Consider the following 26122-nt stretch of genomic DNA (forward strand, 5'->3'; position numbering starts at 1 on the left):
CCCCCGCGGGAGGAGCGGCGCGATGGCGGCGGCGGCGCGGCGGCGCTGAGGATGATATCGCGATACGCGCGGAAGCCGGTGCAGCCGTGAGTGGCCGCCGCTACCCCGGTCCCCGGCACGGTCCCGAGCTCCATCGCGGTCCCTGTCTCGGTCGCGATCCCCCCCGGCCCCGCTCCAGGGCCTGTCTGCCCCCCGCGCCCTCCCAGCAGCAAACAGGGCCCCGTGACGGCCCGGTCACCCCTGCCCCCGACGGGAGAGGGTTCCCGAGATTCCTGAGCACCGGGACCGGTGGGATAGAACGCCACTAATTCCCTGTAACCGGCTTTTTTCCCCTGACTCAAGAGTTGGGTCAGTTCTGACTTACTCGGCCAGTCTACTCTTGTTCTATTTAATTTAATTCAATTTAATTAATCTACATGGATAATGGCATTGTCACTGCTTGTAGGGAGCTGTAGCCTGATTCACAACATCTCAAGTTAAACTGATTTCGAAGCCAAGACCTTTAACTCCACATTTATCCAGACTTTGTTTTGACATCTTAAACCTAGAGCTTTGGTGACAGGAATTAGCTTTGTAATAGTAATAAACCTAGAAAACTTACTGGGAACTCTGTGAATGTTTATTCTTCTAAGGAATGCCAAGTTCCACTTCTGTTTTTTAGACAAGGACTCCCAAAACATGCCTTGAGGCATCACCCACTGCCAGAGCCACGGCCTCAGGTGTGCTCAGCCTCACCCGCGGCTGAAAACCTCGGCCAGACGTCCAGGTACTTGTCATGACATGTCTGATCCAGCTGTTCCGACACAGCCAGGCTTTGTTTACGGACACAGTTGATCTGTCATTGTTCACTGTGGGCTGTTCTGCTTTTTTAATTTTTTTTTTTTTTGGCTCCATGTGCGCATTTCAGGGAGTCAGGAATCCATAAGGCATCGGATGATCATGGGGATCCACGGACCGCTAGCCAGGGTTGTGCTGACACCTCCACAGAAGACAGCTCAGTCTACTCTTGGGGCTATGATGTGAGTAGAACATAATCATCCAAGCCAAACCTAGCACAGAAGGACACTTGAAATACCACTGCAAAGACATGTCAGAACAAAAATGATTGGAGCTGTCAAAAAATCATGGTAGTGATTATAGAAAGAACATCTTTTTTACCGCTTTCCATCTTTCAGTTCAAAACACATTATGCTCATTCTAACTGTTCTGTTAATATTCTGCATTTCCACTAAAAATTTTAGAAATGCAAATCATTTAATGCACAAATGTATCTATAAAGGCTGTTATTGTGGAACCCCAGCCATGGCTGGATGACTTCCAGATACTTGGCGTGAGTTTATCAAACTTTTGCATCCTTGCATGTTTCTCAAAATATAGTAAGCTGCTAAAACATTATTTTCATTTAGAAATGTTTGATTTATTCTCCTTCTACCAAAGTCAAGTGTGCTGTTGCCTTCTGGAAGGTGAGCTGGAGCTGTTTAGATTTAAATGACCCCAGAACTGACCCCATTTTGTATCTACATGTAACAAAGGACCTGACCATCCCTCAGGTTCAGTGTTTCCCACCAGTCTGCATTGCTGTTGTTTGTGGACACTGGAAGCAACAAATCCTCCATTGCATTAAAATATCACTGAATTCTATCCTTCCTGTTCTGATTTCTTTAAGTCTTTTTAGCTTAATGTAATAATATGGATATTTCAAAATGTCTCAATAGTTTTTTCTGCTGTGTCAATGTAAGCTTTTTATGTGGCTGTCATGCATCTTAAGAGCAGGCTGCATCATCTCTGGGAGAAAATTATTTAAAGTTAAAATCTTTTTATGCAATCCTGCTAAGCTTTAAACAAATAGTTGTGTTTTTCAATTATATTTCAAAAGATCAGTTAAAACCCCCCTGCAAATGCTATTCACGAGGTATTTTCTTTCCTCTCTAGGAATTTGACAAAGCTGCCACACAACAAGTTCAGCAGATGTTCAGACAAATTGATGAGCTTCTGTATGAGCAGAAAGATAACGTTCATGTTGAGGGGCTGCGGGAAGAATGCCACCAGTGGTCCTCCAGCTTTCCTCATCTCAGGTATTTTATTAATGGACTGATGCTGGTACCTTCACAAGGCTAGGGATGCACACAGTTTGCTTTTAAACCAGGTGGCAGGGTGGGTTTGTGTAATTATGCTGTAGATAGAGGTAAAAAGATCACTCTCATGATGTGCCTGCCTGTCATTAATAAACATCCTCTTACCTCACATGTTGGAGGTTTGTTGCTATCTGCAACTCACTTGGCCTTAACAGAGCAGAATTCTCTTAGAAAACTGAAAGTGTCACCAGGAAAACTTGCATGGCTTCTCAGGAGACCTTTTAGGATTTGCTGCTGCTCTTACACCTTCGATAACTGTACTGCCAGGGCTTTCTGCTGTATTTATCCTTCGCTTTTGCCGTGGCAGGGTGGTGGGGAAGCAGCTGGTGGCCCCCACAGATGAAGGGTACGGATGGTACTCCAGTTCCCCCTCGAGCAGTTTGGCTCCCTCAGATGTAGGTTCACCACAGGAGAAGGATTCTGACGAGTAAGTACCAGCAGTGAGCCTGGATCATGCCAAGGTGGGAAGGCAGGTTTGTTCTCTGCTTCTTAAAGTATGCAGCCTTCCTATTAGGCTGAGTTTTGAACACAGCATACTCTCTTTTTTTCCCTTTTTAACTAAATTTAGTACACTTAGAATAGCAAGAACACCTAGCTGTGCTTTTGCTGACTACAGTGAACTGGCCAGTAAATAGAAATATCTTTGCTGCTGCTGATTTCTTAAGAATATGTGTGTACTGTAGTTGGTTTTATTATTAATCATCCATTAAATTTGCCTAGGCCATAAAAAATGCAGAGCACTGCTTTTATTATTTAATGTTTTAGAATGCTTTCTAGTCAGCTTTGGATATTTTTTCCCAGAAATTTCAGGTTCTTTAGCAAGAATTAAATAGTATCAAAACCAAAAGTTGTTACTGTAATGAATAATTTTTTTGCCTCACTACTGCTTGCCCTGAATGACCATGCTGTCTCTCAGTTATTTGAGGTGGAATAACAACTTATCTTTATTTCTGCTTTCTGAAAACTGTCACCTGTTCAGATTTAGGGTTTTGGGCAAGAAGGTGCCTCTTTTTGTTGCTCCTGCTCACAAAAAGGCTGACCCTTCCAAGCCCCAGACCTTGTGTTCTTCAGAAAGCGATGAAGGGGAAGAGGAAGTCATTCTCTCTGAAGGCATAGTGGAGGAATACTTGGCATTTGACCACAGAGATGTGTAGGTATTGAATATTAAAATAGTGTCCTGGGGTTCCTGCAGTTAAGATACACATACCTAATGAATTTATTTATCTTTTTTCTAAAAAGTTTTCAAAGGCCTGAGGTTGCAGTGGGAATTTTCCCAGCCTATTTCCTAGGACAATTTCTTTCACTAAATTATGTTTAGGAATTTTTTTATTACTTTTCAGACTCTCCCTTTTTGTGCTTGGTTTGAATAATTCATGCCATCATAACTAAGAGCCTGTGTATTTAATAATACGTGTTTAAACACCATTTATTTTTTTATATTATTTCAAATTCACTGCTGTTAGTTATGCAACAGTGTGCAGTGTGCTGCCTCTGTTTTGTACTGGCATTTTGGGTGGAACTGTACCTTCCTGGATTTTTTTCAGTGGTAGTTTTAAGAACTAGAGTGGATTTTATGCTTGTCAAGAAACAATTACCACTATTTTTATCTTTTTACCCCTTTACATTATTCAGCCCTACAGTATGAACATGTGGCCTGGGCAAGGACTCTGGAGAGTGCTGTCAGTTCCTGACTACTTAATTGGTTTTAATAATTAAAGCCATTTAACTGCATGGACCATTAAATTAAAACTGTTATGTTTCTTGGTTTTACCAGGATAGAGAGACATTACTGCAGCAAATAATATCACTCTCTTGTCTTCAGGATTCTGTCCTGATATTAGATATGGAGCCTAACAATGTGATGAAGAAGTATCACTGTAATGATGAATACTGATTTTTTGGAGGGGAATTTGATCTCATGGGTAAATTATTGTTCATGGAGTGTGATTTATAATCATTCTGTATAGGGAGACCAGGGTGGGTCAGTCATTTCTCACTGAGATCAATGGGAAAACTAAAAGTAAATATAGGACACAATGTGTTTCTGGTGCAGGTTATACTTATATTTTTACAGGGAGGAGGAGTTGCACGAGAGGAAAATGGGACTGTCCTCTGGCAGACGGAAATTGGGGTTTCCTCCTGTCTCTCCCTACTCCTGCATGAAGGATTCCGTGCTCACATTTGTGTTTGATGATGTGTGGAGTGAAGTCCTGGTCTGCATGGAAGAATTGATCTGCAGGCACTGGGAAGGGTCATCCTCTGGTAAGGATCACAGTTAAGGTGAGGGCTCAGAAGGGGATTACAGCTAATTTTGCAAAGATGCCATGGGAGAGCGATGTATTTGGGAATGATCTCTTCAGTGGGAATAAAAAGGTTATTTTGCTAACAGTGTGAAACATGTCTTCAAAACACTTAGCAGAGTTTCTCATCCAAGGGGACTCTCCCTAAAAAAAATTTGACTCATAGCACTCTCCATGACTAGCAATGCCAGTATTGACAGGAATTCTCTGTTGCTTTGCACAGATGATGAGAAAAATATCATCACAGTAGAAACAGTCCGAGCAGATGCCAGAAGCCCTTTGCAGCTGGATCCTCTGCCAGCATTGTTACCTCGGGTGCCACACACAAAGATGCCCTCGGTGACATCAAATCTGGTAAGGATTTTTAGCCAGCTGTTGTTTTGTGTGGGGATGAATCACAGTGTTACCTCAGCAAACAGACTGGTTGTATTTAGGTAAAAAACTAGTTCAGACTTTGTGTGAATGCTGGCTGTCGTTTCTGACACTTTATTTATTATTTACTTTTTTTTTTTACTTTATTATTTACTTTTTCTTTATTACTCAGTTGGAAGTTTTAATTCCTACTTTTCTCCTTGAAACAGCATTTTATATCTGTGTATGACAGCCATGTGGTGGCTCATGATTCAGGATGTAATTCTTTCCACCATTTAATGTTTCAATTAAATGGTGAAGTTGAGGAGTGTGTGTGTGGGATCCCATTCTCACATTAATAGTTAATTCATCCAGCAAGAAGGAAGAAATCTCTGCAGTTCTAAACCAGACACTGAATTTAACTGTATAATCTGCTTAACTTTAAATAGTCTGCTTCTAGAATGGTGAGCACCAAAGTGTTACCTGTTTATTCCATTTTAATTCATCTATTTCCTTCTTATTTCTTTTTATTTCTTTCTTCTTTATTTCTTCCCCCTTGCCTGTCCCTTGTGTCCCCTTACTGTGTGTGTAGTGCCCAAAACCCAGAGGTGGCCGCAAAAGCAAAAAGAGGAGAAAAACACCTCAAGTATGTATGGGATTAAAGCTCTGCTATTTTCTACTTGCTCTTGTTATGGTGGGTGGAATATGATGTTTTTTTCCAAATCAGTCTGTATCTCAGAAAAGGACTTTGAAGATCTGTTCTTGACATAAAATGTCAATATACACAGAAAATTATTTTTGTAAAGCTTCTGATTATAGTCGTTGTTGGAAGATGAGCAAATGAGCTGCTCAGTTGGAAAATATTAAGTATTAGGACATTTTCTAAGCACTATTGTTCAAAAAAAATCAAATGTTAAGATCTCCTAGCTGGGGAAATAATATAACTGGGTGTGTATCTGGATGTCATGGAAGAAATCAATGACTTTTCTCTAAAGTGATTTAAAACATCTTTAAATATGTGTGTGTGTATGTCTCTCTGCCAAACAGCAATTTACTTACTTACTTTTTTTAAATTTCAGGTAACTCTCTCTCAAGGGTCAAGTAGTGGTTCTCAGCATAACCTGAATGGCTTGATGGTGATCCATGGGATCCAGTTACACCAAAGGAACCTGCCTGTAATGGAGAAAACACTGTAAGAACTACGGATCACCTGTAGTAAATAAACTAGAGCACTCTCACAGTGAGAGGGATTCAGCCCAAAACCTTGTTAGATAAATTCCTCCGCTGCAGAAAGCAATTCTTAGTTATTTTCCTGCTTAGTTGTTTATTTGTCCTCTGGGAAAATGTAAATAGTTATGTTAAAAATCAGCACACATAATTTCTGCCCGTGTATTTTATGATTAAAGGCACCTGTAGGTGAGCACTTTGTCAGGCTGACCATGTCTCTTTTGGTCTTGTAACTTTTTGTTGTTGTTAGGGACCTGGATGACAAACGGCCAGGTTCGAGTTCCCTCCTCGCTACCCGGGCGTGGCCAAATCGTTCCCTGGAGCTCAGCACTTCGTCCCTGTCCCGCTGCACGAGGAGGAGGAACCCTCCCCCACGGACCCTGCACCCCATCGGAACCCCGCGCTCTGGGGACGACGTCTGCAGGCGCCTGTACGTCCCCAAAACAGCCTCTCCCTGCAGGGACCCAGGGCCACAGAGCACAGAAAGCATCCCCGGGGCAGGAGGACATGGATTATTGCAGTGAGGAAAGCACAACTCCCCTGAGAAAGCTGAGTTGTTAAAGCTAATGTTGGGTGTGCTGCCAGCTGTGATTCAGTCAGTCACACACATTCCCACATTCAGGTAGTTTAGCACACGAGCAATAGACAGCAAAGCAAAGTGATCACCACCATCTCTTCTTGAAGTGACTTTTTCTGCAGCCTGTTTTCAAGATGAATTTTAAGGTTGCAGTTTTTGGAGGTCAAGGTGCACGTTTCTACCCTAGCCCAGACTGGACTATAAAGATGTTCAAATAGGTTATCTGACTGACCAAAGGGCTCAATCACATCTAGAATATCTATCCTGCTTTTATTTTGCACAATGACCTGACTAAATGGAGTCATTTAGAAGGACCACAGGGTATCAGGAAACAGTGCAGGCTTTGACAGAACTGTCTATTCCACGTGTTCTAAGTTGTTTACTTTTAGCTTTGCAGTTTACCTGTAAAAACATCCAGTATGTTGCTGTTCAGAGACTTACTCCTTGTCCCTTCATAACTGGTGTTTCTCCTTCCAGTATTTTATATTTCTGTTCCCTTTCCTCAGGCTTCAGTCAATCTAAGAAATACTGACATCTCTGCTTTATTAAAATGTATTTTTAAATGTAAGCAGAGAGCACTAGGAGGGTCTTCTTTCACGTGCAGATTGTGGTTTGAAGCTTTTTCCAAGGTATTCTTGCAGAACAGTTAACTCCAGAAGGCCAAAGAAACTGACAGTATTACACCTTTCCACCTGCCAAATGTATTAACTGTGTATTTTTTCTGTTCTTACTGGTGCATTCCAGCCTGACTGCACAGGAGCAGCTGACCTCACCCTCCCCACTGCTGCTAAACAGAAATCACCCCCTGCCACCCATTGCCACCACCAGCGTGGCAGAGCATGGGAGCACCACAGGACCCCACAGGCAAATGGTAACAGGCACAAGAATCTCATTTTATTACTGGATAATCTAAAGTTGTTTTCAGTGCTGGTCAAATTACCCAGCCCAAGAGTTCCAATTTATTTGTTGTTTTGTGGCAGAAGGTCAAATAGATGCACAAAAAAAGTTGTGTCAGTTTTGAGTAACAGCATCACACACCCTTGCATGCTTAGTTCTCAGTAATGCCACTTGAATGTTTTCCCCTCATAACTAGGTATGAAGTGATTCACTTGAAAAATTAGCTGTAATTCCTGGGTTAATAATTTTCAATGTACTGGTTTTTGCACGAACAAAAAGCCATAACTCTGTTATTTCTCCTTGCAGAAACCTCGAGAGAACTCAAGGTGTGCTCACGGTGTCATGACACAAGAAGACTCTCACCAGCAGCTCCAGGAGCAGCTGCTCTTACCTGATCCCTTCTCCAGGTCTAACACAACCAGCAGAACCCTGGTAAAGCATGGCTAATTACACCAGATCATCCTTACTTACTGAAAAGAGTGCTTTGGGAATTAACAGTAATCAATGTCCAGTCTGTTTCAGTATCAAATACTCTCGGTTTAATTTACTAAAACTCCAATTCTACTGATACTTTCTTGTATTTTTATCTAAGCTTTGAAAGCTGTAATTTCAGCACAGCTTTTAAATAGCTGCTTGATTGGTTTCTGGGTATAATTTCAACATCCTGGACTCGGCAGTTATAAAATCTGCTTTGGAAAAGCAGAATTTGCTGAAATGGAGACTGCCTTTAACTAGCCCAGATCATTCTAAACAAGTGTTAGAAAAATGTATTTTCTACTTCTGAAGTTGATTTGACCTTTATTTAAAACTTTCCTTAGACCTTCACAACATCTAACTCATTACCAAACACCTGTGTTTGAGTAGTTTGTAGTTGTATTATAATACTGCTGATTTTTTTTCACAAAAATAACTTGAGCTGTTTTTGCAGCCCCATTCCCAGCGCCGCCGTTCTTGCACTGTTACTGATTATAGTAATCAATCCTGGACGAGGAGAGGATCCACAAGTTCAGGTATGCTCAGCAGTCACAGGGCTTAGTAAGATCAAACAGATCAGCAGATTTGTTTGGGACAGAGATGCATTTCCTGCAGGGCTACATTCCTACAAATAATTTCCACTGGGGAGGTTTTTCAAAGTTCCATCCATGTCTTTAATTTGCCATTCACAAAGATGTTATCTTTGCTATGTCCTACTCTACTCCAGAGTACAGTTGGGTGCATTTTGTTGAGGTTTTTTTTGGGTTTTATTACCACCAAATATTTAAATCAAGTAAGGAAGCTTAATGTCATCAGCCCCAGTGCCTCTCAGTGTTCAAGTTTCCAAAGCAGGAGTTGTCAGCTTAAACAGAAATAGTAACTGGAGGTGAACAAAGGCACAAAAACTGAAGTAACTTATTTTTAAACAAGCAAGGAGGGGTTCCTACTGAAATTAAAATATCTGTCCCATCCCCCCCGCAAAAAAAATGCAAGATGAGTTTTATGACTGCTGTATTGACAAAAACAATTTAAATTATCAGAAAAGCTTTGTAGACATGAATACTTAGTAAAACATCAAGGAATGCTGTTGCTCCCTGCAATGCAGCAACTTGGCAAGCACAAGCTTTGCCCTTTTTGGAAATTATAAATAATGCCATTGAGAGCTATGTGTTAGAGTAAAAAGACAGTTTTAGGTTAGAGGAGATGTATTTGATACTTAGCTGTAATTCCTTCCCAAAGTCTTGAGGCTGTCCGTGATCTCTTGTTTGTCAGGTCTTCCACTACGTGGCTCTGTGAAAGCCCATGGCCGAAGTGGATCAGGCACAAAAAGCAAACAGAGGCACTGACATGCCATGGAGAAGCATCCACCCATCCATCCCTGTCCAGAGAGTCATGAACCACCTCTCCTTCCCAGCAAGGTCAACGTTGTTTACACAACAAGAGTTTTCAGACACCCCTCATTACAGATAGTTATTTTTATATAAATCTAAGCAGCAGCTGCCAAAGATTAGAAGGGGTGCACTTAAACATTCCATTTCCTGCCAGTAGAGAAAGTGATGTCCCAGTGGAAGGGTGAATACATTCCAGTGAAGCCCAACTCCTAGGAAATGCAGCAAACACTCTCAGTCTGTGCTATTTTCCATGAGGCCAGTGACGGGTTCATGTCCTTACATGCCGCAGGTACTGCAGGACCTGCTCATTTTTCCCTTGGGAAGGTTACCCTGGCCTTCCACAGCCATAGTGATTTACATTTTTAAAGAATTGTATTGATATGTTTAAATATGTTCAAAGCAATATTGTACTGACAAAAGCACTCAGCTTAGGCAAGTGATGAATGGTGTGGTAGCTGCAGCAGGTAAGAATATAGGTGTGTAGAACCAAGGCAGCAGAGCAGGTGACCTGGCAGCTCCCAGGGCAGCACACCACTGCCTCTTCCTGAGTTTTACTAAAACCTTTTACCTCTTCCTCAGTGACTGAAGAAGGCTGAACAGGCAAAAAGAAACTTCTTACTACAAATAGTTTAAGACAGTACTCAAAATAAAATCCTCCTGTTGAGACATTTCATGGTAATTTTGCAGAATAGCTCAGTGTCCCTTTGTAAAAACACCTATAATTACACAAGATTTTTTCACTCCAAGGTGAGAGTTCCAGAAGCCACTGATGCAGTGGAGCTTTTAGGAGCTGTGTCTGCCTGTGTGACAGACCTAACAGAGGCATTTGCTGGAATTGGCCTTGTGGCTCCAGATAAGACAAAACCATCAGGTACAGGCTTCTCAAAATAAGAGATTAGTTGAAGGTCTTACTCCCAAACAGTAAGTGCCAGACTGAAATGTAAAAACAAGCTGAGGTAACCACTGGCTGTATTTAAACAAAGTTAGGATGCTCCACACAAACAGTCGTTCGTTTCTAGTCCAATTTAAGAGCACTGTTTTCCTGTATGTTCTTATTATTCTTCAAATTACAGTTCACAATAGGAAAAAACCTTGTTAGTATTCTTTATGAAATTGCTCCCTTATTTCCCCACTCCAGACCAGTTATAAGTTTTTCATCAATACTGAAGCTCACAAGTCCAGTTGATCCAAGCATGCTTTAATCAAAAACTGTGAAGGGAACTGTGCAAATATTACTGGGTTAACCTGCCTTTGCATTTCCAGAAGTTAAAAAAAAAAAAAGGCAGATCTGAGCTCAATCTATACCTCGTAAGTTTTCAGAGAGAGAAGCTGATGCTCACCAGAGACCTCTACTCACTAAACCATCTCAAAATACAATTTCTCTTCTGGAACACTGTGCAGTGTGTCAGTCATGTCAGGCAAAGTGCAGATAAGCATCCCATGTGTATCCATGCCATTCCTCAGGGACCAAGTGAGTTTTCTGTAGCAAAAGAGTTACAAAAGTAGACAAATAAACTTGAATAGATTCTGTTAACATAATGTAGTGTTTTACAGTCTAGAGGAGTCAGTGAGTTTAAAAAAATGCAGTTGCCTCTAAGGCCATTTTTGGTTTTTGTACAGATGGCTGACACCAGGGATTGCTCCTGGACTGTTATTTATTTTGTGTAATAAAAGTAATCTTCAAGCCCGGTGTTGTAACACATAATGAATGATATACTCTACTTTCTCAGAATCAGGGTTGTTCTTGAGAGCAGACAAGTAAAAGGGAACAGAGAGACCATCTACCTCTGCCTTCCCCCCAGGAGCTGTTGTTGAAGCTGTGAGGGCCTTCAGCTCCTGAAGTGTTCACCTCAAGATTCCTACACCTTTGAAAAATGATCCTCCCTGGAAGTGTGCAGGATTTACTTGACTGAAATCAGAAGAATCAACACAATTGGCTTGTTTTAAATAGCTTATTTAGAAAACATACAGAGAACTGGAGAAGCAAAACTCTGAAAAAAACCCACTTTCTTGTTTATTAAATCTGCAGTTTTCCAAACTATATAAAACTAATGGAATATCTGAAAAAGACCTGTTGAGCTGATGTGCAAAGACCTTTAAAAACAGCAGGAGGTTTGTTACAGAAGAAGTGTGTGAATAGCACACATGGATCTCAACTGTAAGAGCACCCAAAGAGTTGGAGACAGTAGCACAGGAATGCCTTGTCTTCTTTGTTCAGCACGCATTCCAAGTCATGTCTCCCACTTACAGCCAGTCAATGCACACAGTCCAAAACAGGAGCCCGGAAAACACCCTAAATTCTTCCAAATCCACGTTTCCATACAAAGTGAAACCTGGTATTTCAGTCTATCCTGTTCCTTCTGTCTTTCTTTTCTTGGCTGAGGTCTTCTTTCCTCCTTTCTTAGCACTGTTCCCGTACTTTGCTTCCAGCTGGGCGAAAAAGTTATCCATTTCCTTTTCCCGCTCTCTGCTTCGGCTCTGGGGAGGGGAAAAGAGCACCAACCAAACTCAAACCTTGTGTAACTTCCCAATACAGCTTATCCTAATGAAGTTTGACAGCTACACAAAATCTTGGACTAGATTAAACAGTGAATACAAGCTACAGGAAGTTTAGTATCATCATTAAAACTTCCTGTGAAACTGCCTAAAACTAGAAGTTACTGCATAAGTACCCCAAACATTTAGCTCTTATAAATTTTTAAAAAGACACAGGTAATAAAATCCATACTGTACTCTGATTCTAATTAAATTAAAGCACATAGTTAACATTAAGGCCAGGTTTTAACCTCAGGAATTCAGAAGAGTTGCAAGAATCCAAAATCAAAGACCTCAGGGAAAACAAAATTATAAGCCAGTAACAAAGTTATCTGCAACAAACAGAAGAAGCCTTACTTTAATCAGCGCCTGCAAGTCATTTTCTTCACCAAGGCCCAGTTCATCTTTAGTCTTTTTTGCCTCTTTAGCTTCTTTTTCTGCCTAAAAGACCAAACGAGTTTTTTTTTTAAGAAGAATTTTACATGTTATCTGAGCAAGTCTTAGAGGAGTTACCAAATGCTTTTTTGGGCATCTGTGTGCAAATAGCTGCAGGGAAGTGCAAAGGGTTTCCAAGTTTGGCCACAGATTAGGAATCAAGCAAGGGAAGCCCATTCTGGTTCCACCATTTAGCAGAACAGGGGGTTTTTCTGCTCTTACAGAGATGTTTGTCCCTGTCCCTCTTCCCACACCCTTTCTTTTTTCTGTCTTGGTAGATACTACATTAACTTAAAAGTTACTGTGATGTGCATATAATATTCTACAAAGTGTCCAAAAGTATACAAGAGTCCATTTAGGCCAGTGCAGTTTCACACCTGCCAGAAGTCAACCCAAGTGTATTTTCACCACTTGTTTGTTTTTGTTAACTCACAGCTTTGTAGATAACTGCAGGGACTCGCTAAACTGTAATAAGCCATTGTGTATAATAAGGAAATAAAGAAGTCGAAAAGCCTTTCACAATGATTTGGGGTGGGAGGGTGATGACCACAGGTGACCAGATGTGACCAGCAAGGTGTGTAACCCAGCATTCCTGTGACAAACATCTCGGGAACAGAGGGAAAAAAGCTTATGGTAATCAACTGCTGCAACCTACCCGCCTTCTTCTGGACATCATCTTCTTCTTCGACTCCTTCACAAAAGCGTTGTAGGACGGGAGCTCCCCGGACTCGATGGCTTGCTCGATCATTTCCCGTATCCTGGGCTCATCCGTGTAGTCTGCACACATCACAGACTCCATGATCCGATCCATGTCGCCCTTGAAATTCATGTATGCTGCCTTCACATCAGCCAGCTCTTCCTCCGAGTTTTTGTAGCTGTTCTGGAAGTCTTCGATGTCTTTCACGGTGACCTGGAGCAAAGAGGTGATGCTTTATGAATTACAGGACTTACTCACTGGGAGAATTTAAGAGAAAACACACGAAACCGAACAACGCAGGGTTCTTCTGCCTCCCAGCCCCATCCCGCTCTCACCTTGAAGAGCAGCTGCCAGTACTCCAGCCAGTCCCGCCCGTCCTGCAGCGCCTCGGCGTCCTCATCCACCATGCCCGTCTCATCGTACACCTGGCGCTGCTTCTCATCGCTCAGCACGGCGTACACCTTGCCCAGGATCTGCAGGGGGACACAGGGGTGGCCGGGAGGTCACTCGGGGAGCGGCCACCCACAGTCAGTCACCATGTAGGCACTGGGGAGGGCAGCCAGGGTCGGGGTTGGAAGGGCAGTGGGATGGCCACTCGGTTCGATCACTTGGGGGACAGCGGATCGGTCACTTGTGGGATAGTGGGTCCGTCTCACTCGCGGCCGCCACGGCCTCCCTCCCCCCCTCTGTCTCCCCTCTCTGCCTTCGTCTCTCCTCACCTGGAAGCGCCGTGTGGCCTCCTCCTTCTGCTCGGCCGGGACGCGGTCGGGGTGCAGGCGCAGCGAGGCGCGGTGGTAGCCGCGGCGGATCTCCTGCGCGGCCGCGCCGCGCCGCACGCCCAGCACGCCGTACAGGTCCCTGGTGCCGAAGGCGGCCTCACACTGCTGCGGCAGAGACATCGCACCGCGCCGGCAGCGATACCGAAGCGCCCTTCCCGCCCGTTCCGCGCCCGGGCTGCTGCTCCGCGGCTGCGCCGGGCGGGAAGAGCCCGTGGGGGAAGCTGAGGGGCGGTGCTGATGCTGACGGGAGGTGGAGGGGCCGCCATGTTGGGGGAAGGCGGAGGGGGGCCTCTGCTGAGGGAAGGGGGTAGAGAAGCCGGCGAGATGAGGGGAGGCTACAGGGCGGAGCTGCTCAGAGGAGGTGGTGAAGGAACCACCATGATGAGGGGAGGCTGAGGGGCGGAGCCCCTGCTGAGGGGAGGCGGTGACGATGCGGCGGCGGCGCCGCTGAGGGAAGGCGGGGGGGCGGCCATGTTGGCGGGAGGCTGAGGGGCGGCGCCCCAGAGGGGAGGGGGTAGAGGAGCCGCCAAAAAGAGAGGAGGCTGATGGGCAGCGCCGCTGCTTAGGGGGCGTAGTGACAGTGCGACGGCACCCTTGTGGGGCGGTGGGGGACTGGCCATGTTGGAGCGAAGCTGAGGAGCGGCCCCGCTTACGGGAGGCGGTGGCTGTGCGGCGGCACCCCTGAGGGGAAGTGGGGCACCGGCCATGTTGCAGGGAAGCTGAGGGGCGGCTCCACCGAAGCGGGCGGCCGCCTCTCCGCCCCTTGGAGAGCACGGGATTGCGGGGAGCTCTCTGTCGGGTGGCGTCCATCACCTGCTGGAGTTGGTGGGATCGGGCCGGGAACGAGGCAGGAGCGGGGCGCACCCCGGCCCCTCAGGGCGCGTTGGGGCCGCCGGTGAGCGCGCGAGCGTGCGCTTTGGTCCAGTTACCGTCAGTAAAATAAATGAAAGGGACTCTTCCTCGGCTTCCCGCTTCCCGCCCGTATACAACCGGCTTGGGTGGCTTTTGGGAGTGATAAGGCCTTGGCATATGGTGCCCAGAGAAGCTGTGGCTGCCCCTGGATCCCTGGCAGTGTCCAAAGCCAGGCTGGACGAGGCTTGGAGCAACCCGGGACAGTGGAAGGTGTGCCACGGTGTCCCCACCATGGCAGGGGGTGGAAATGGGTGGGCTTTAAGGTCCCTTCCCACCCAAACCATTTCATGATTATTTTGCGGTTCATTCAGGCCAGATGCAGAAAATACAAGCTATTACTTTACATTTTTGGTGCTTGTTGTTGAAATGTGGAACGGTTCAGTCCCAATATCACAGAAGGAACAAACCCCAACAGCATCAACTCAGATTTCATCTCCTGATTACAGAATTCAGATGGTAACATTGTAAAACCTTAATAAAAATATATAAACTTTTAACTTAAAGATCCCCTATAAAAGCTATTTGTAAAGTATTGTTTACTTATAAGCCATTATTATAACAAAATATAAAAGCTGTTTAAATACTGGAGACTTTAGCTGGTGTTTACAGGCTAAGTGCTTGTTTTGGTACAGCTCAGCGTAATAATTACATACCGAAATATAGTATTTACATGCATTAACATACATAATGAACCTTATAATAATTTATCGGTGTACATAGTCACCTGCAGTAATTATTTCAGTCACTTCTGAGGCAACGACCCCTCTCTTACCAGATCACCTCTTTTACTTCTTCACGCGTTTTCCAAACTTATTGCCAACACTGACTGGAGCACTAACATACCAGGATAAAGACAACATGCACAGGGAATATCCGCGATGCCCTGCGGACAGGGGGATTTAAAGTTCCCGGCGATTCCAGGCTTCAGGCACCGCCCGCCCGGCAACCGGCGGAGCGCTTTGGGTGGCGCGCCCGCAAGTGGCGGAGCGCTTTGGCCGGTGCACCCGGAAGTGGCGGAGCGCTTTGGGCGGTGCGCCCGGAAGTGGCGGAGCGGTTTCAGCGGCGCTCCCGGAAGTGGCGGGAGGTTCGGGTCGAGCATCTCCGTGATGGCGGCAGCACCGCTGCGCGTGTGAGTGGGACGGGACGAGGACGGGGTGGGACACGGGACGTGGGATGGGACACGACACGACACGGGATAGGGGCAGGGCCTGCTGAAGTTGCAGTGGGGCCGAGGCCGGACCTGGCCGTGCCGTGTCGGCCGCTCTTACCGCGCGGTGTCTCGCAGGCTGGCATGTGGCGACGTGGAGGGACGGCTAGACGCGATCTTCGGGCGAGTCCGCGCCATCCAGGCCAAGAGCGGCCGCTTCGACGTAAGGCTTTTGTGGGGAGAGGGACGTGATTCCGTTCCCGAGGAGTTCCCATTCCCGTCCCGAGACGGACGAGGCCGGAGCTGGCCCGGGGTGGGGTTCCTGTGCGGGAGATGTCCCGGCGGGGCTCGTGTGGGTGTTGCTGTCCTGTCCGTCCGCGGCCGCGACCCTTCTCTTTCTGCTCGGCGTGAAAAGGGGTTTTCAACCCTCCCTATCCGACACCAAGTGATTGGGAGGAGCCGTGATCTGCACAGAAGGCGGGAGAGCCTGTCCTTTTAAACCTGTTGGTGTTGCGTTTAACACAGATAAACACAGAGTAATCTCTTTGCTTCAGCAAACCAAATGCTGCTGAAGTAGTGCAAGCAAAGCCTTTGTGTGTGTTTTGTCTGAGACAAAATGGCAACTTTATGCGGTGTTTTTAGATGCTTTTGTGTGTCGGGAATTTCTTTGGCTCTACTTCCGAGGCAGAATGGGCCGAGTACCGCACAGGAGCCAAGAAAGGTAAGGAAGGAGGGTGGTGTCACCCGGGGGCTGGCATTGCTTCACAGCCCGCCTTGGAATTCAGGAGCCATGGCTGGGCACTGTGGTGTTAAAGCAGTTATACTGCAGCAGGGAAGCCCCACTCAGGAAGGAAAGATGGGTTTGTTTGGAGCACCCCTGGCTTTAGGGCTGTGCATCATTTTGGAGCTAACCTTACACAAGCAGGGAAGGGCGATGTGGATGGAGCAGGGGTTGTTCACCACCTGCAGCTGTGGGAGCACCAGGCTGGGGACTCACTCTGCAAGAGGGTCTCTTGTCCTGTGCTTGTTGCTCCCAAAGTGTGTTGGAGGGTCTGACTGGTTGGGATTTCCTGCTGTGATTCCTGGGCAATGTGGGCTGGGTCTGGTGCATTGGAATTAAAGCTCACTGAATGAGGTTTTCTCCCTCAGCTCCAATCCCGACCTATGTGCTTGGTGCTAACAACCAGGACACCCTGAGCTATTTCCCAGACGTCAGCGGCTGTGAATTAGCTGAGAACATCACTTACCTGGGTAAGGCTGCAGGGGATTTGGGGTCAGGGAGCTGCCTTTGCCTGCTGGGCCTTTCATGAACATTCTCTTATCTCCCCACTTTAACACCTCCTTTTTTCTGGGAGTTTTAAGTGGCATTTTTTATCCTGTGGTTCAAACTGGAGTTGAACTGGGTGTTGGTACAGTCTGTGTAAATTGTGGAAAAAACCTCTGTTTTCTTGATTTGTTTTTCCTTTCATTTTTCCTGATACTGAACTTGCTGACCAGAAGGAATAGTGGTTCTATTTCTATTTCTTTGAGGGAATCTTTTCCCAGAATGTGCCTGTCTCTGTAGGAGAAGATTTGAATATGATTTTGCTGTGGCTGTACTGGAGTAGCAGAAGTAACAAGCAAAGTGTAGCAAAGCTAAAAGGAAAAACCAGTTTCTTTCCAGAATTGCCACCAGGCCAAAATATAGCAAAGTAGAGGCATTTGGCTTTTTTTTGCTGAGACTTCATATTGCTGTGGATGAGTTTTTGGGAAGCAAGGTGGCAGGGAGGAGGGGGAAGACTGGGGCTTGTGTGAAGAGCTCTGTTCTGGGCAGGGCTGGCTTTGAGCTGTGGCACCAAGCGATGCCATTGCTGTGGGCACAGAAAAGGAGCTGCCTGTGAGGATGGACTGCTGCTGCCCTGTCCCAGGGGATTCCCTGCCCTTCCCTGCAGCTCAGGGTGTGTGTGTGTGTGTTGCTGCAGGCCGCAGGGGTGTGTACAGCGGCTGCTCGGGGCTGCAGATCGCCTACCTGAGCGGCACCGAGGCGCAGCAGCAGCCGGCGCCCGCCCACAGCTTCAGCGCCAAGGACGTGGCCGAGCTGAAAACCTCTCTGCTGTCAACCCCAAACTTCAGGGGTGTGGATATATTGCTGACATCCCCCTGGCCCAGAGACGTGGGGACTTACGCCAACAGCGCGGTGAGTGTGCTGTTCCCAGGGTTTCACTAAGGGTTGCCTTTCTGCTCGCTCTGGCAGTTCACCCTCTGAGTGCTTGAGAAAGCTGGGAGTGGACACAAGGAAAGCAGATGCTTCAGAGAAGAAGGACTGGAGGGAAGGGGATTTGTGAGACTTTAGGGCATTTTGTCTGTCCCTGCCATTTTTTGAGTTTTTGTGTTTATTTCCTTTAGTATCGGTCAGGTGGTCTGGTTCTTCCTCAGTCTGGATTTTGAGGGCATTGTTTCATTTGTGTCCAATTTTGTTGTGGTAATGTTCCTCAGCAGAAGTGATTTTCAGATGATTTGAAATCTGTCTGGACAGCAAGGCCACACACGTAGCAAAAGAACATTTTTTGCTTCCTCTCAGTTTGTTTCTTCCAACATCCAAAAAGAAATGCAATCCTCAGTTTAAATGCATTAAGAACCTTCCCTCACAGCATAATAACCAACCCTGCAGCTCTTGGGGGTTTTAGAGAAGCAATTTGTTGGGATTTTCAGATCTCAGAAGTTTCCATGGGCATTCTCTGTAGTTGTTTAATATGTCATTCTATGTTTGACTTCCCTTGGCATGAATTTTCTGGGAATGTACTCACTTGGGTGTATAGAGAAGTATATGAAACCTTTTTTCTTCCTGCTCTTTGAGGGGTTTAAATAAAGCTTGGTTTGTGTTTTGCAGGGGGAAATAGATACCAAGAAGTGTGGCTCCAAGTTAGTATCAGATCTAGCTGCAACTCTCAAACCAAGGTACCATTTTGCTGCCCTGGAGAAGGCCTATTACGAAAGACTTCCTTACAGGTTTGTAAAATCATGTAAAGTCTCACTTGTTTTCGAGTAAGGGTTCCATTTTTAAGGAACATGGGAGGATTGGTGTGCTGTCTGAATATCTTCATGGCAGAAAGGGGTTCTCCCACTGTCCTTTCAGTACTTAAAGCCAGGTTTTGCTTCCTTACAGGAATCACATGGTGCTACAGGAGACCCCACAGCACGTGACCAGGTTTATTGCGCTTGCTGATGTTGGCAATACAAGCAAGAAAAAGGTACTGACACCCCTGAGTCTTTCTTCTTTTCTCAAATACAATAATAGGGCAGTAAGACCAATTAGAGGATGACATCAGGCACTTAAAAGCTTGGCTGAAGTGGAGATACCTGTCTCACTTAAGCACTAGGTACCACTTGCCTGTTTTGTCAGAAGAGTAAGGGCTGAACGTTGTTCTGAAACACAAACCACTGAAAGTAACAAACTTCTGGCATGAGATTTTCAACCTGTTTCTCTTCTCCCCTTGAGAAAGTTATGGAATATTGGTTGGTAGTTAAGGGTGCCCAGGATCCAGGCCTGGAAACAGGCAGGGATGAAGGATGCACTCCATAAACTCGTGGGTGGGACACTGGCACGGGGGTGTGTTTTTTTATGCCCTGCCTTGGCACAAACACTGATGTGCTGGGTGGTGTGGAGCTCTTCTGGGGTGTCTTGGTTTATAAGTGATCTCCTCAGAGGTGCAGCTGTGGCAGGAGCTGCTTGCCCCTGAGCCCCTGTGTTTGTTGCAGTACCTCTATGCCTTCAGCATCGTGCCCATGAGCTCAATGGACCCTGCAGAGCTGGTGAAGCAGCCTCAGGACGTCACTGAAAATCCCTACCGGAAATTGAGGAAGGAGGCTCCCAAGAGCAAAGCCCCACTCTCTGCAGAGGTACTGCCCTGTGCTCCTCCACCTGGGCATTCCTGGTTCACTCTCTGTGTTCATAACACTCTTGGTTTTCCCTTTGGGATGTCTCTGTCCAAAACTCTGCTGGGAGAGCTGGGGGTGTTCAGCCTGGAGAAGAGAAGGCTCCAGGGAGACTTTATTGTGGCCTTTCACTTCTTAAAGGAGGACTTTAAGAAAGATGGGAACAGAGTATTTTCCTCTTCAGCATTAAAACCTTCTAATGGCATTTGGCTGTATGGGATAGCTCAGTCAAATGATGTCAACCTCTGGTGAGTCTGTGGCAGGTTAACATGTCTAAGAAATCAAGCCATTCTTTTGGCACTGGCTGGCAGATGAAAAGATTTGAAAAATCCATAGAATCAGGAAATTCTGAATGTTCAGCATAAGGCTGAATAGGACAGCGTAATGATTTGAGGCAGCTCTCCCAGAAGTTTTTCCCTGACTGAAGCAGGCAAAGTCTGCTGCATTGCTAGGAGAACAGGTCATTCTGTTCCTTGATATTCAGAAGCATTTCTTCCTGGAAAGGGTGGCCAGGCCTTGGCAGGTGCTGCCCAGGGAGGTTTGGAGTCCCCATCCCTGGAGGTGTCCAAGGAAGGGCTGGAGGTGGCACTCAGTGCTCTGGGCTGGGGACAAGGTGGGCACTGGGCACAGCTTGGGCTCCATGGGCTGGGAGGGCTTTTCCAGCCTCAGGGATCCTGTGGTATTTCTGCTTTTCAAAAGTGTTTCACAGCTCTTCAGGGAAAACCAAATTCTTATATATCCTGTCGCTTTACATGATGCAGTTCTAATTGAACATCCTGTTCACTTTTCATTTCCTAAACAGGAAGAACCAGCTTGTCAGTTTTTCTTTGACTTGAACAAGCATCAGGGAAAGAAACGTCCCTCAGATGGGAAAGAGAGAGGGGACTCCCAGCCTAAGCAAGCCAAGAAACCCCGTAAGTGTGAGGATGCTTTTATCCTGAGCTCTTCCCTCGAGGCATTGGATGGACCACATCACTCCAAATTGTTCCTCAGTCTGTTGAGCTGTAGGTGTCAGCTGGCCAGAGAGCTCTGTCACTGCCAGCTGCTGGGGGGATGAAGGGTCCCTTGTTTCCAGGGCTTCAGTAGGTGGAAGAAGGGTCAAGAGCGCAGTTTCAAAGCTCTTTGGGTCCATGGTAGTTATAGTTGGGCTCATGGCAGTTACCCTCTGAACCAGACATGGCACTTGCAAAAAGCTCAGCTCAGCTATCCCAGTTTGGGTGTGAATGCAGGTGTTTTGGGTGTGATGGATGGGCCAGAACTGACAGGTGTATTTGACAGCATCTGCCTTTGTCTTTACCTATGCAACATTTTTACCTCATTTTGATTTGTTTGCTTAAATTTACTGGTGTTTTTTTATTAGTGAGCTGCAAATACTAAATTCCTCTTTCATTAGGTTATAGCATTCCAGGAGAATGTCAGGGTGTAACTGCCACTTCCTCCTCTCTTGCTGGAATTTACTGGCCAGAGCTGTGTCCTTCTGATGCCTTCAGCACTTTATAAACTGGGAAGGGTGGCTGGAAGCTACCAGATTGTCTGTATTCTCACAAATATCCCTTTTGCTAATCCTTGTTTTCTTTCCCTACAAAGCTCAGCTCACAGGGCCCTGCTGGTTCTGCCTGGCCAGCCCAGAGGTGGAGAAGCACTTGGTTGTCAGTATTGGCACACATGTAAGTATCTGCAGCATGGGCTTTGCTAAGAATCATGCTGAGACATGACAAAACAAAATATCAATCTCCAATTTTAAATTTAAACAAACTTTGCTGGTGGCTCTTGGGTTTGCTTTCAGTTTCTTTGCATCTCCTCTACAAATATATAAACTCTTAAAATGTGAAGTGAGGTCCACTTTTGTTCCAGCAGCAGAGCTGGATTCCAGTGCCGGAATACTTTTTGCTGTGCCAGAATACTTTTTGCTGTGCCAGCCCTCTGTTAACATCTGGCAAAACTTTTCCAGCTGAAAGTGACCTAGAACCTGCTTTGGCAGCAGGCTGTACCAGTGCCAGATCTCTGGGATGGCTGTTTACAGTTTTGTTCTATAGAGATGAAAAATAAGGTGTCTCCAAGATGTACTTTGAGATGTTGACTTTGAAGCTCAGTCCATCATTATTTTATGCACTTTGCTTAAAGTTACTGCTCCTGTATAGCATAGTCCTCTTACAGGGACAGGTTTATCCACAGGCTTAGTTTAAATTTTTAAGTGGATTTTTGTGTCAGAATAAGAAATTCTTGCCTCAGTGGTGAAGTTTACTCAGCAGCTTCCCTGCAGACAAGGCATTCTTTGGCATTCAAAAGATACTAATTTTTGTCCCTTTGGCAATCCCTTTGGCTCTTTCTCATTCTTCTAGTGATTAATAAATTCAGTATAAAAATAAATTCAAATAAAATGGCTAATAAACAATCCCTAATAAGCAGCATAGAAGATTCTTCCTGAGGCTGGGGCTACTCAGGATGAGTAGTCAGAGAGTAAACTCCTACAGCACAGTGAGTAACTGGTGTGTGTTGTTTCACTCTAGTGCTACCTTGCCCTGGCCAAAGGGGGTTTGTCACCTGACCATGTCCTGATCCTGCCAATTGGGCACTATCAGTCAGTGGTGGACTTGTCTTCAGAGGTGCTGGAAGAAGTGACCAAGTACAAGGCTGCCCTAAAGGAATTTTTCAGAAGCAAGGGAAAGAGATATGTCCTATTTGAAAGAAACTATAGGAGTCAGCATCTGCAGCTACAGGTATGGTTTGGCTGTTACTGTGGGAAAACAAACTTGCACTGAATATAAACTCCAGATGAATTGAAAGAGTACAGTAGTTTCACGAATACAAGCCGCACGGATTATAAGCCGCACCCCCGGTGCCTCGACAATGTTGCTGTCTTTGTCAATAGATAAGCCGCACCCCGAATATTAGCCGCACTTTCGTTCGTCGCGAGAATCCGTGCGCAGCTTTCACAAATTGGCCAATTAATAACAGGATCGCGGCATAGCGGGCTTTACTGGCTCGGGGCGGGGCCAGGCAGGCTCGGCCCGCTCATGGTTGCCGACGGGGCCGGGTGGCCCAGCTCAGCGCCACGGCTCGGCGGGGCTGGCCGGGTGGTGCTGCCGCCGACGCCGGGCTCGCTGGCCCCCCTCTCCCGTCAGCACCGCCCCGCTGCCGCGTTCGCTCGCCCGGCTGGCAGGGCTGCCGCCACCGGGCTCGGCGTCCGCCCCGCTGCCGCTTTCGCTCGCCCCGCGCCGCGCCTCGCGAGCGCCGCGCCCGCCCCGCGCCGCTTTCGCGGCTCGCGGCGGCGCTTTCGCGGCTCGCGGTTCGCGGCTCGCGGTTCGCGGCTCGCGGTTCGCGGCTCGCGGCTCGCGGCTCGCGGTTCGCGGCGGCGCTTTGGCGGCTCGCGGTTCGCGGTTCGCGGCTCGCGGTTCGCGGTTCGCGGCTCGCGGTTCGCGGCGGCGCTTTCGCGGCTCGCGGCTCGCGGTTCGCGGCTCGCGGCTCGCGGTTCGCGGCTCGCGGTTCGCGGCGGCGCTTTCGCGGCTCGCGGTTCGCGGCTCGCGGCGGCGCTTTCGCGGCTCGCGGTTCGCGGCTCGCGGTTCGCGGCTCGCGGTTCGCGGCGGCGCTTTCGCGGCTCGCGGCGGCGCTTTCGCGGCTCGCGGTTCGCGGCTCGCGGTTCGCGGCTCGCGGTTCGCGGCTCGCGGCTCGCGGCTCGCGGTTCGCGGCGGCGCTTTGGCGGCTCGCGGTTCGCGGTTCGCGGCTCGCGGTTCGCGGCTCGCGGCTCGCGGTTCGCGGCGGCGCTTTCGCGGCTCGCGGCTCGCGGTTCGCGGCTCGCGGCTCGCGGTTCGCGGCTCGCGGTTCGCGGCGGCGCTTTCGCGGCTCGCGGTTCGCGGCTCGCGGCGGCGCTTTCGCGGCTCGCGGTTCGCGGCTCGCGGTTCGCGGCTCGCGGTTCGCGGCGGCGCTTTCGCGGCTCGCGGCTCGCGGCTCGCGGCTCGCGGCTCGCGGCTCGCGGTTCGCGGCTCGCGGCTCGCGGTTCGCGGCGGCGCTTTCGCGGCTCGCGGCTCGCGGCTCGCGGTTCGCGGCTCGCGGCGGCGCTTTCGCAGCTCGCGGTTCGCGGCTCGCGGCTCGCGGTTCGCGGCGGCGCTTTCGCGGCTCGCGGCTCGCGGCTCGCGGCTCGCGGCTCGCGGTTCGCGGCTCGCGGTTCGCGGCTCGCGGCTCGCGGCTCGCGGTTCGCGGCTCGCGGCTCGCGGCTCGCGGCTCGCGGCTCGCGGCTCGCGGCTCGCGGTTCGCGGCTCGCGGTTCGCGGTTCGCGGCTCGCGGTTCGCGGCTCGCGGTTCGCGGCTCGCGGCGGCGCTTTCGCGGCTCGCGGTTCGCGGCTCGCGGCGGCGCTTTCGCGAGCGCCGCTTTCGCTCGTCCCGCCGGCAGGGCTGCCGCCGCCGCCACCAGGCTCGCCGGCCGCCCCCTCCTGTCTGCACCGCCGCCGCGTTTCCTCGCCCTGGCCGGCACTGCAGGCCCCCGCACCGCCGGGCTCCCCCACGCTGCTGGCCCCGATTCTGCTGGGCTTCCCCCGCTGCCAGGCAGCCCCACCCGCCGGCCTTCCTGCTTCTGCCATGCTCCCCTGCGCTGCTAGCCCCAGTTCTCCCGGGCTCCCCCGCCCTGCTGGCTCAGGCTCTGCCGCCCGCCCCCGACACTGCTGGCCCCGCCTCTGCCAGGCTTTCCCACCTCTGCCGGGGCCGGCCGGGCTCCAGCTTGGCTTGGGGCTGCCGCGGGCTCTCACTTCCGTGTTGGCAGCTTTTAGAATTTTGTTAATAGATTAGCCGCCCCGGAATATTAGCCGCACTTCCGGGTTTCCACCAAAATTTTGGTCAAATTGGTGCGGCTTGTATTCGTGAAATTACTGTAATTTCGGGGTTTATCCTGGTGGTTCCTGCGTGTGGCAGGTCTGTAAGTGTATCAGAGCTGTAGCAGAACTACCACAGAGATGAGAAAGGAGGGGGATGTGCTGAGAACTTTCAAGCTTTGGGTTTTCAGCTCTCTGTCCAGCTCCAACAGGAAAAAAGGTCTCATAAGTTTAAGCCTGTAGAGATGGGTGCTCACCTGTCTTGTGTGATGAGGCTGAGCTGCACTGAGGAGCCCACAAGCTCCAGTGATGGACTGATGGCTTCCTGCAAATGGATGGTCTTGTGTTCTTTTATGGAACTGTCCTCCCTCTCCAGGTGATTCCTGTCCCACTGGACCGCTGTACTTCTGAAGACATCAAGGAGGCCTTTATTACACAAGCACAGGAGCAGCAGATTGAACTGTTGGAAATCCCAGAGCACTCGGATATCGCGCAAGTATGGGGCCACATTTCACCTCTTCACTTCCCACTTGAGGTCACTCTGTGGGGTGGGGTTAAACTGTTGGAGGCAGAACCTGATGGAACTGATCTGGGGATGTGCCAGAGGGCAAAGTTCCCATGAACAGCAGATGATTTCTCAGCTGAGAAATGTGAGCATGGCTTCTAAAATGTGCTGGGGTGACCCAGATAAGGTTAGGAATGACCAGACCTGCCTGGTTCTCATTTAGTCACTCACAGCAGAATTAAACCACAAAATACCATAGATGATCCCAGCAGGAAGTGACCCACTGCTCCTTCCTCCCATGGAAGGGATTGTTTGAGGTCAGGCAGTGACCTCGGGCAGTTTGTGGGTTATTTTTCCAAGTTTCCTCCCAGGAGAGAGGACCATGGCATGGGGGACAGCTGGGTCCCCCGCCGCTGAACTGGCTGGGAAGAGGGTCTGCCTGTCACCTGGTAGCTCTTCTCAGAGCCAGTGTCTCTTCCCGTCTTTATGCACAGGAAGGGTAATGAGACATTGGAAGGGGCTGCCCAGGGAGGTGGTGGAGCCACCAGCCCTGGAGGTGCTTAGGGTACAGGCTGGACCATGCCATGGTGTAGTTAACACGGAGGTGACAGGTCCTGTGTTGGACTCGATGGTTTTGCAGCCCAACTGATTCTGTGGTTCTGTGCTTCCCAACACGCAGGTGGCTCAGCCGGGGACGCCGTACTTCTACGTGGAGCTGGACACGGGGGAGAAGCTGTTCCACCGCATCCGCGGCCGCTTCCCGCTGCAGTTCGGCAGGTGCGTGCCGACCCCGCCCCCGCCGTGACGTTCCGGTGATGTCACTGTGACGCCACGGTGACGTCACGGCGCTCTTCTTGCAGGGAGGTGCTGGCGAGCGAGGCGCTGCTGGCGCAGCCGCAGCGCGCGGACTGGCGGCAGTGCGCCGCCCAGCGGCCCGAGGAGGCGGCGCAGGCCCGCGCCTTCCGCCGCGAGTTCGAGCCCTTCGACTTCTCCCTCCGGGACTGAGGCGGCGCTGCCGGCGGCGGCCCCGGGCGGGCGTGG

General features: G+C 48.7%; 3 protein-coding genes across 5 annotated transcripts; 2 read left to right on the forward strand and 1 right to left on the reverse strand.

Annotated features, from left to right (window-relative positions):
- Positions 1 to 3: 3 nt before the first annotated feature.
- Positions 4 to 10849, forward strand: FAM149B1 (family with sequence similarity 149 member B1). 2 transcript variants are annotated; one of them, XM_033065960.1, is made up of 15 exons: positions 4 to 86; positions 662 to 766; positions 908 to 1019; positions 1933 to 2075; positions 2443 to 2562; positions 3115 to 3285; positions 4210 to 4397; positions 4659 to 4789; positions 5379 to 5432; positions 5866 to 5978; positions 6264 to 6443; positions 7335 to 7461; positions 7794 to 7919; positions 8416 to 8497; positions 9234 to 10849. In XM_033065960.1, exons 1-15 carry the CDS (start codon positions 52 to 54, stop codon positions 9305 to 9307), a joined length of 1761 nt encoding a protein of 586 aa, XP_032921851.1. In that variant the 5' UTR covers positions 4 to 51; the 3' UTR covers positions 9308 to 10849. The 2 variants fall into 2 exon arrangements, with proteins under 2 accessions (XP_032921851.1, XP_032921852.1); XM_033065961.1 differs by lacking the exon at positions 5379 to 5432.
- Positions 10850 to 11342: 493 nt separating this feature from the next.
- DNAJC9 (DnaJ heat shock protein family (Hsp40) member C9) lies at positions 11343 to 14274 on the reverse strand. Its single transcript, XM_033065962.2, has 5 exons — positions 13739 to 14274; positions 13355 to 13492; positions 12978 to 13232; positions 12245 to 12328; positions 11343 to 11830 (listed from the first exon to the last, which is right to left on the reverse strand). The coding sequence occupies exons 1-5, from the start codon at positions 13916 to 13918 to the stop codon at positions 11699 to 11701; spliced, it is 789 nt and encodes a 262-aa protein (XP_032921853.1). The 5' UTR covers positions 13919 to 14274; the 3' UTR covers positions 11343 to 11698.
- A 1454-nt stretch (positions 14275 to 15728) lies between these two features.
- On the forward strand, positions 15729 to 26086 carry CWF19L1 (CWF19 like cell cycle control factor 1). 2 transcript variants are annotated; one of them, XM_033065457.1, is made up of 14 exons: positions 15730 to 15839; positions 15996 to 16080; positions 16500 to 16578; positions 17007 to 17108; positions 17819 to 18033; positions 18727 to 18845; positions 19003 to 19087; positions 19596 to 19736; positions 20575 to 20686; positions 21360 to 21439; positions 22283 to 22492; positions 24953 to 25072; positions 25761 to 25858; positions 25942 to 26086. In XM_033065457.1, the coding sequence occupies exons 1-14, from the start codon at positions 15817 to 15819 to the stop codon at positions 26084 to 26086; spliced, it is 1614 nt and encodes a 537-aa protein (XP_032921348.1). In that variant the 5' UTR covers positions 15730 to 15816. The 2 variants fall into 2 exon arrangements, with proteins under 2 accessions (XP_032921349.1, XP_032921348.1); XM_033065458.1 differs by lacking the exons at positions 24953 to 25072; positions 25761 to 25858; positions 25942 to 26086 and adding an exon at positions 24636 to 24945 and having other exon boundaries at positions 15729 to 15839; positions 22283 to 22560.
- Positions 26087 to 26122: the final 36 nt, after the last annotated feature.

The sequence above is a fragment of the Catharus ustulatus genome, chromosome 8, assembly GCF_009819885.2.
Source record: "Catharus ustulatus isolate bCatUst1 chromosome 8, bCatUst1.pri.v2, whole genome shotgun sequence".
In the NCBI taxonomy this organism is placed as follows: domain Eukaryota; kingdom Metazoa; phylum Chordata; class Aves; order Passeriformes; family Turdidae; genus Catharus; species Catharus ustulatus.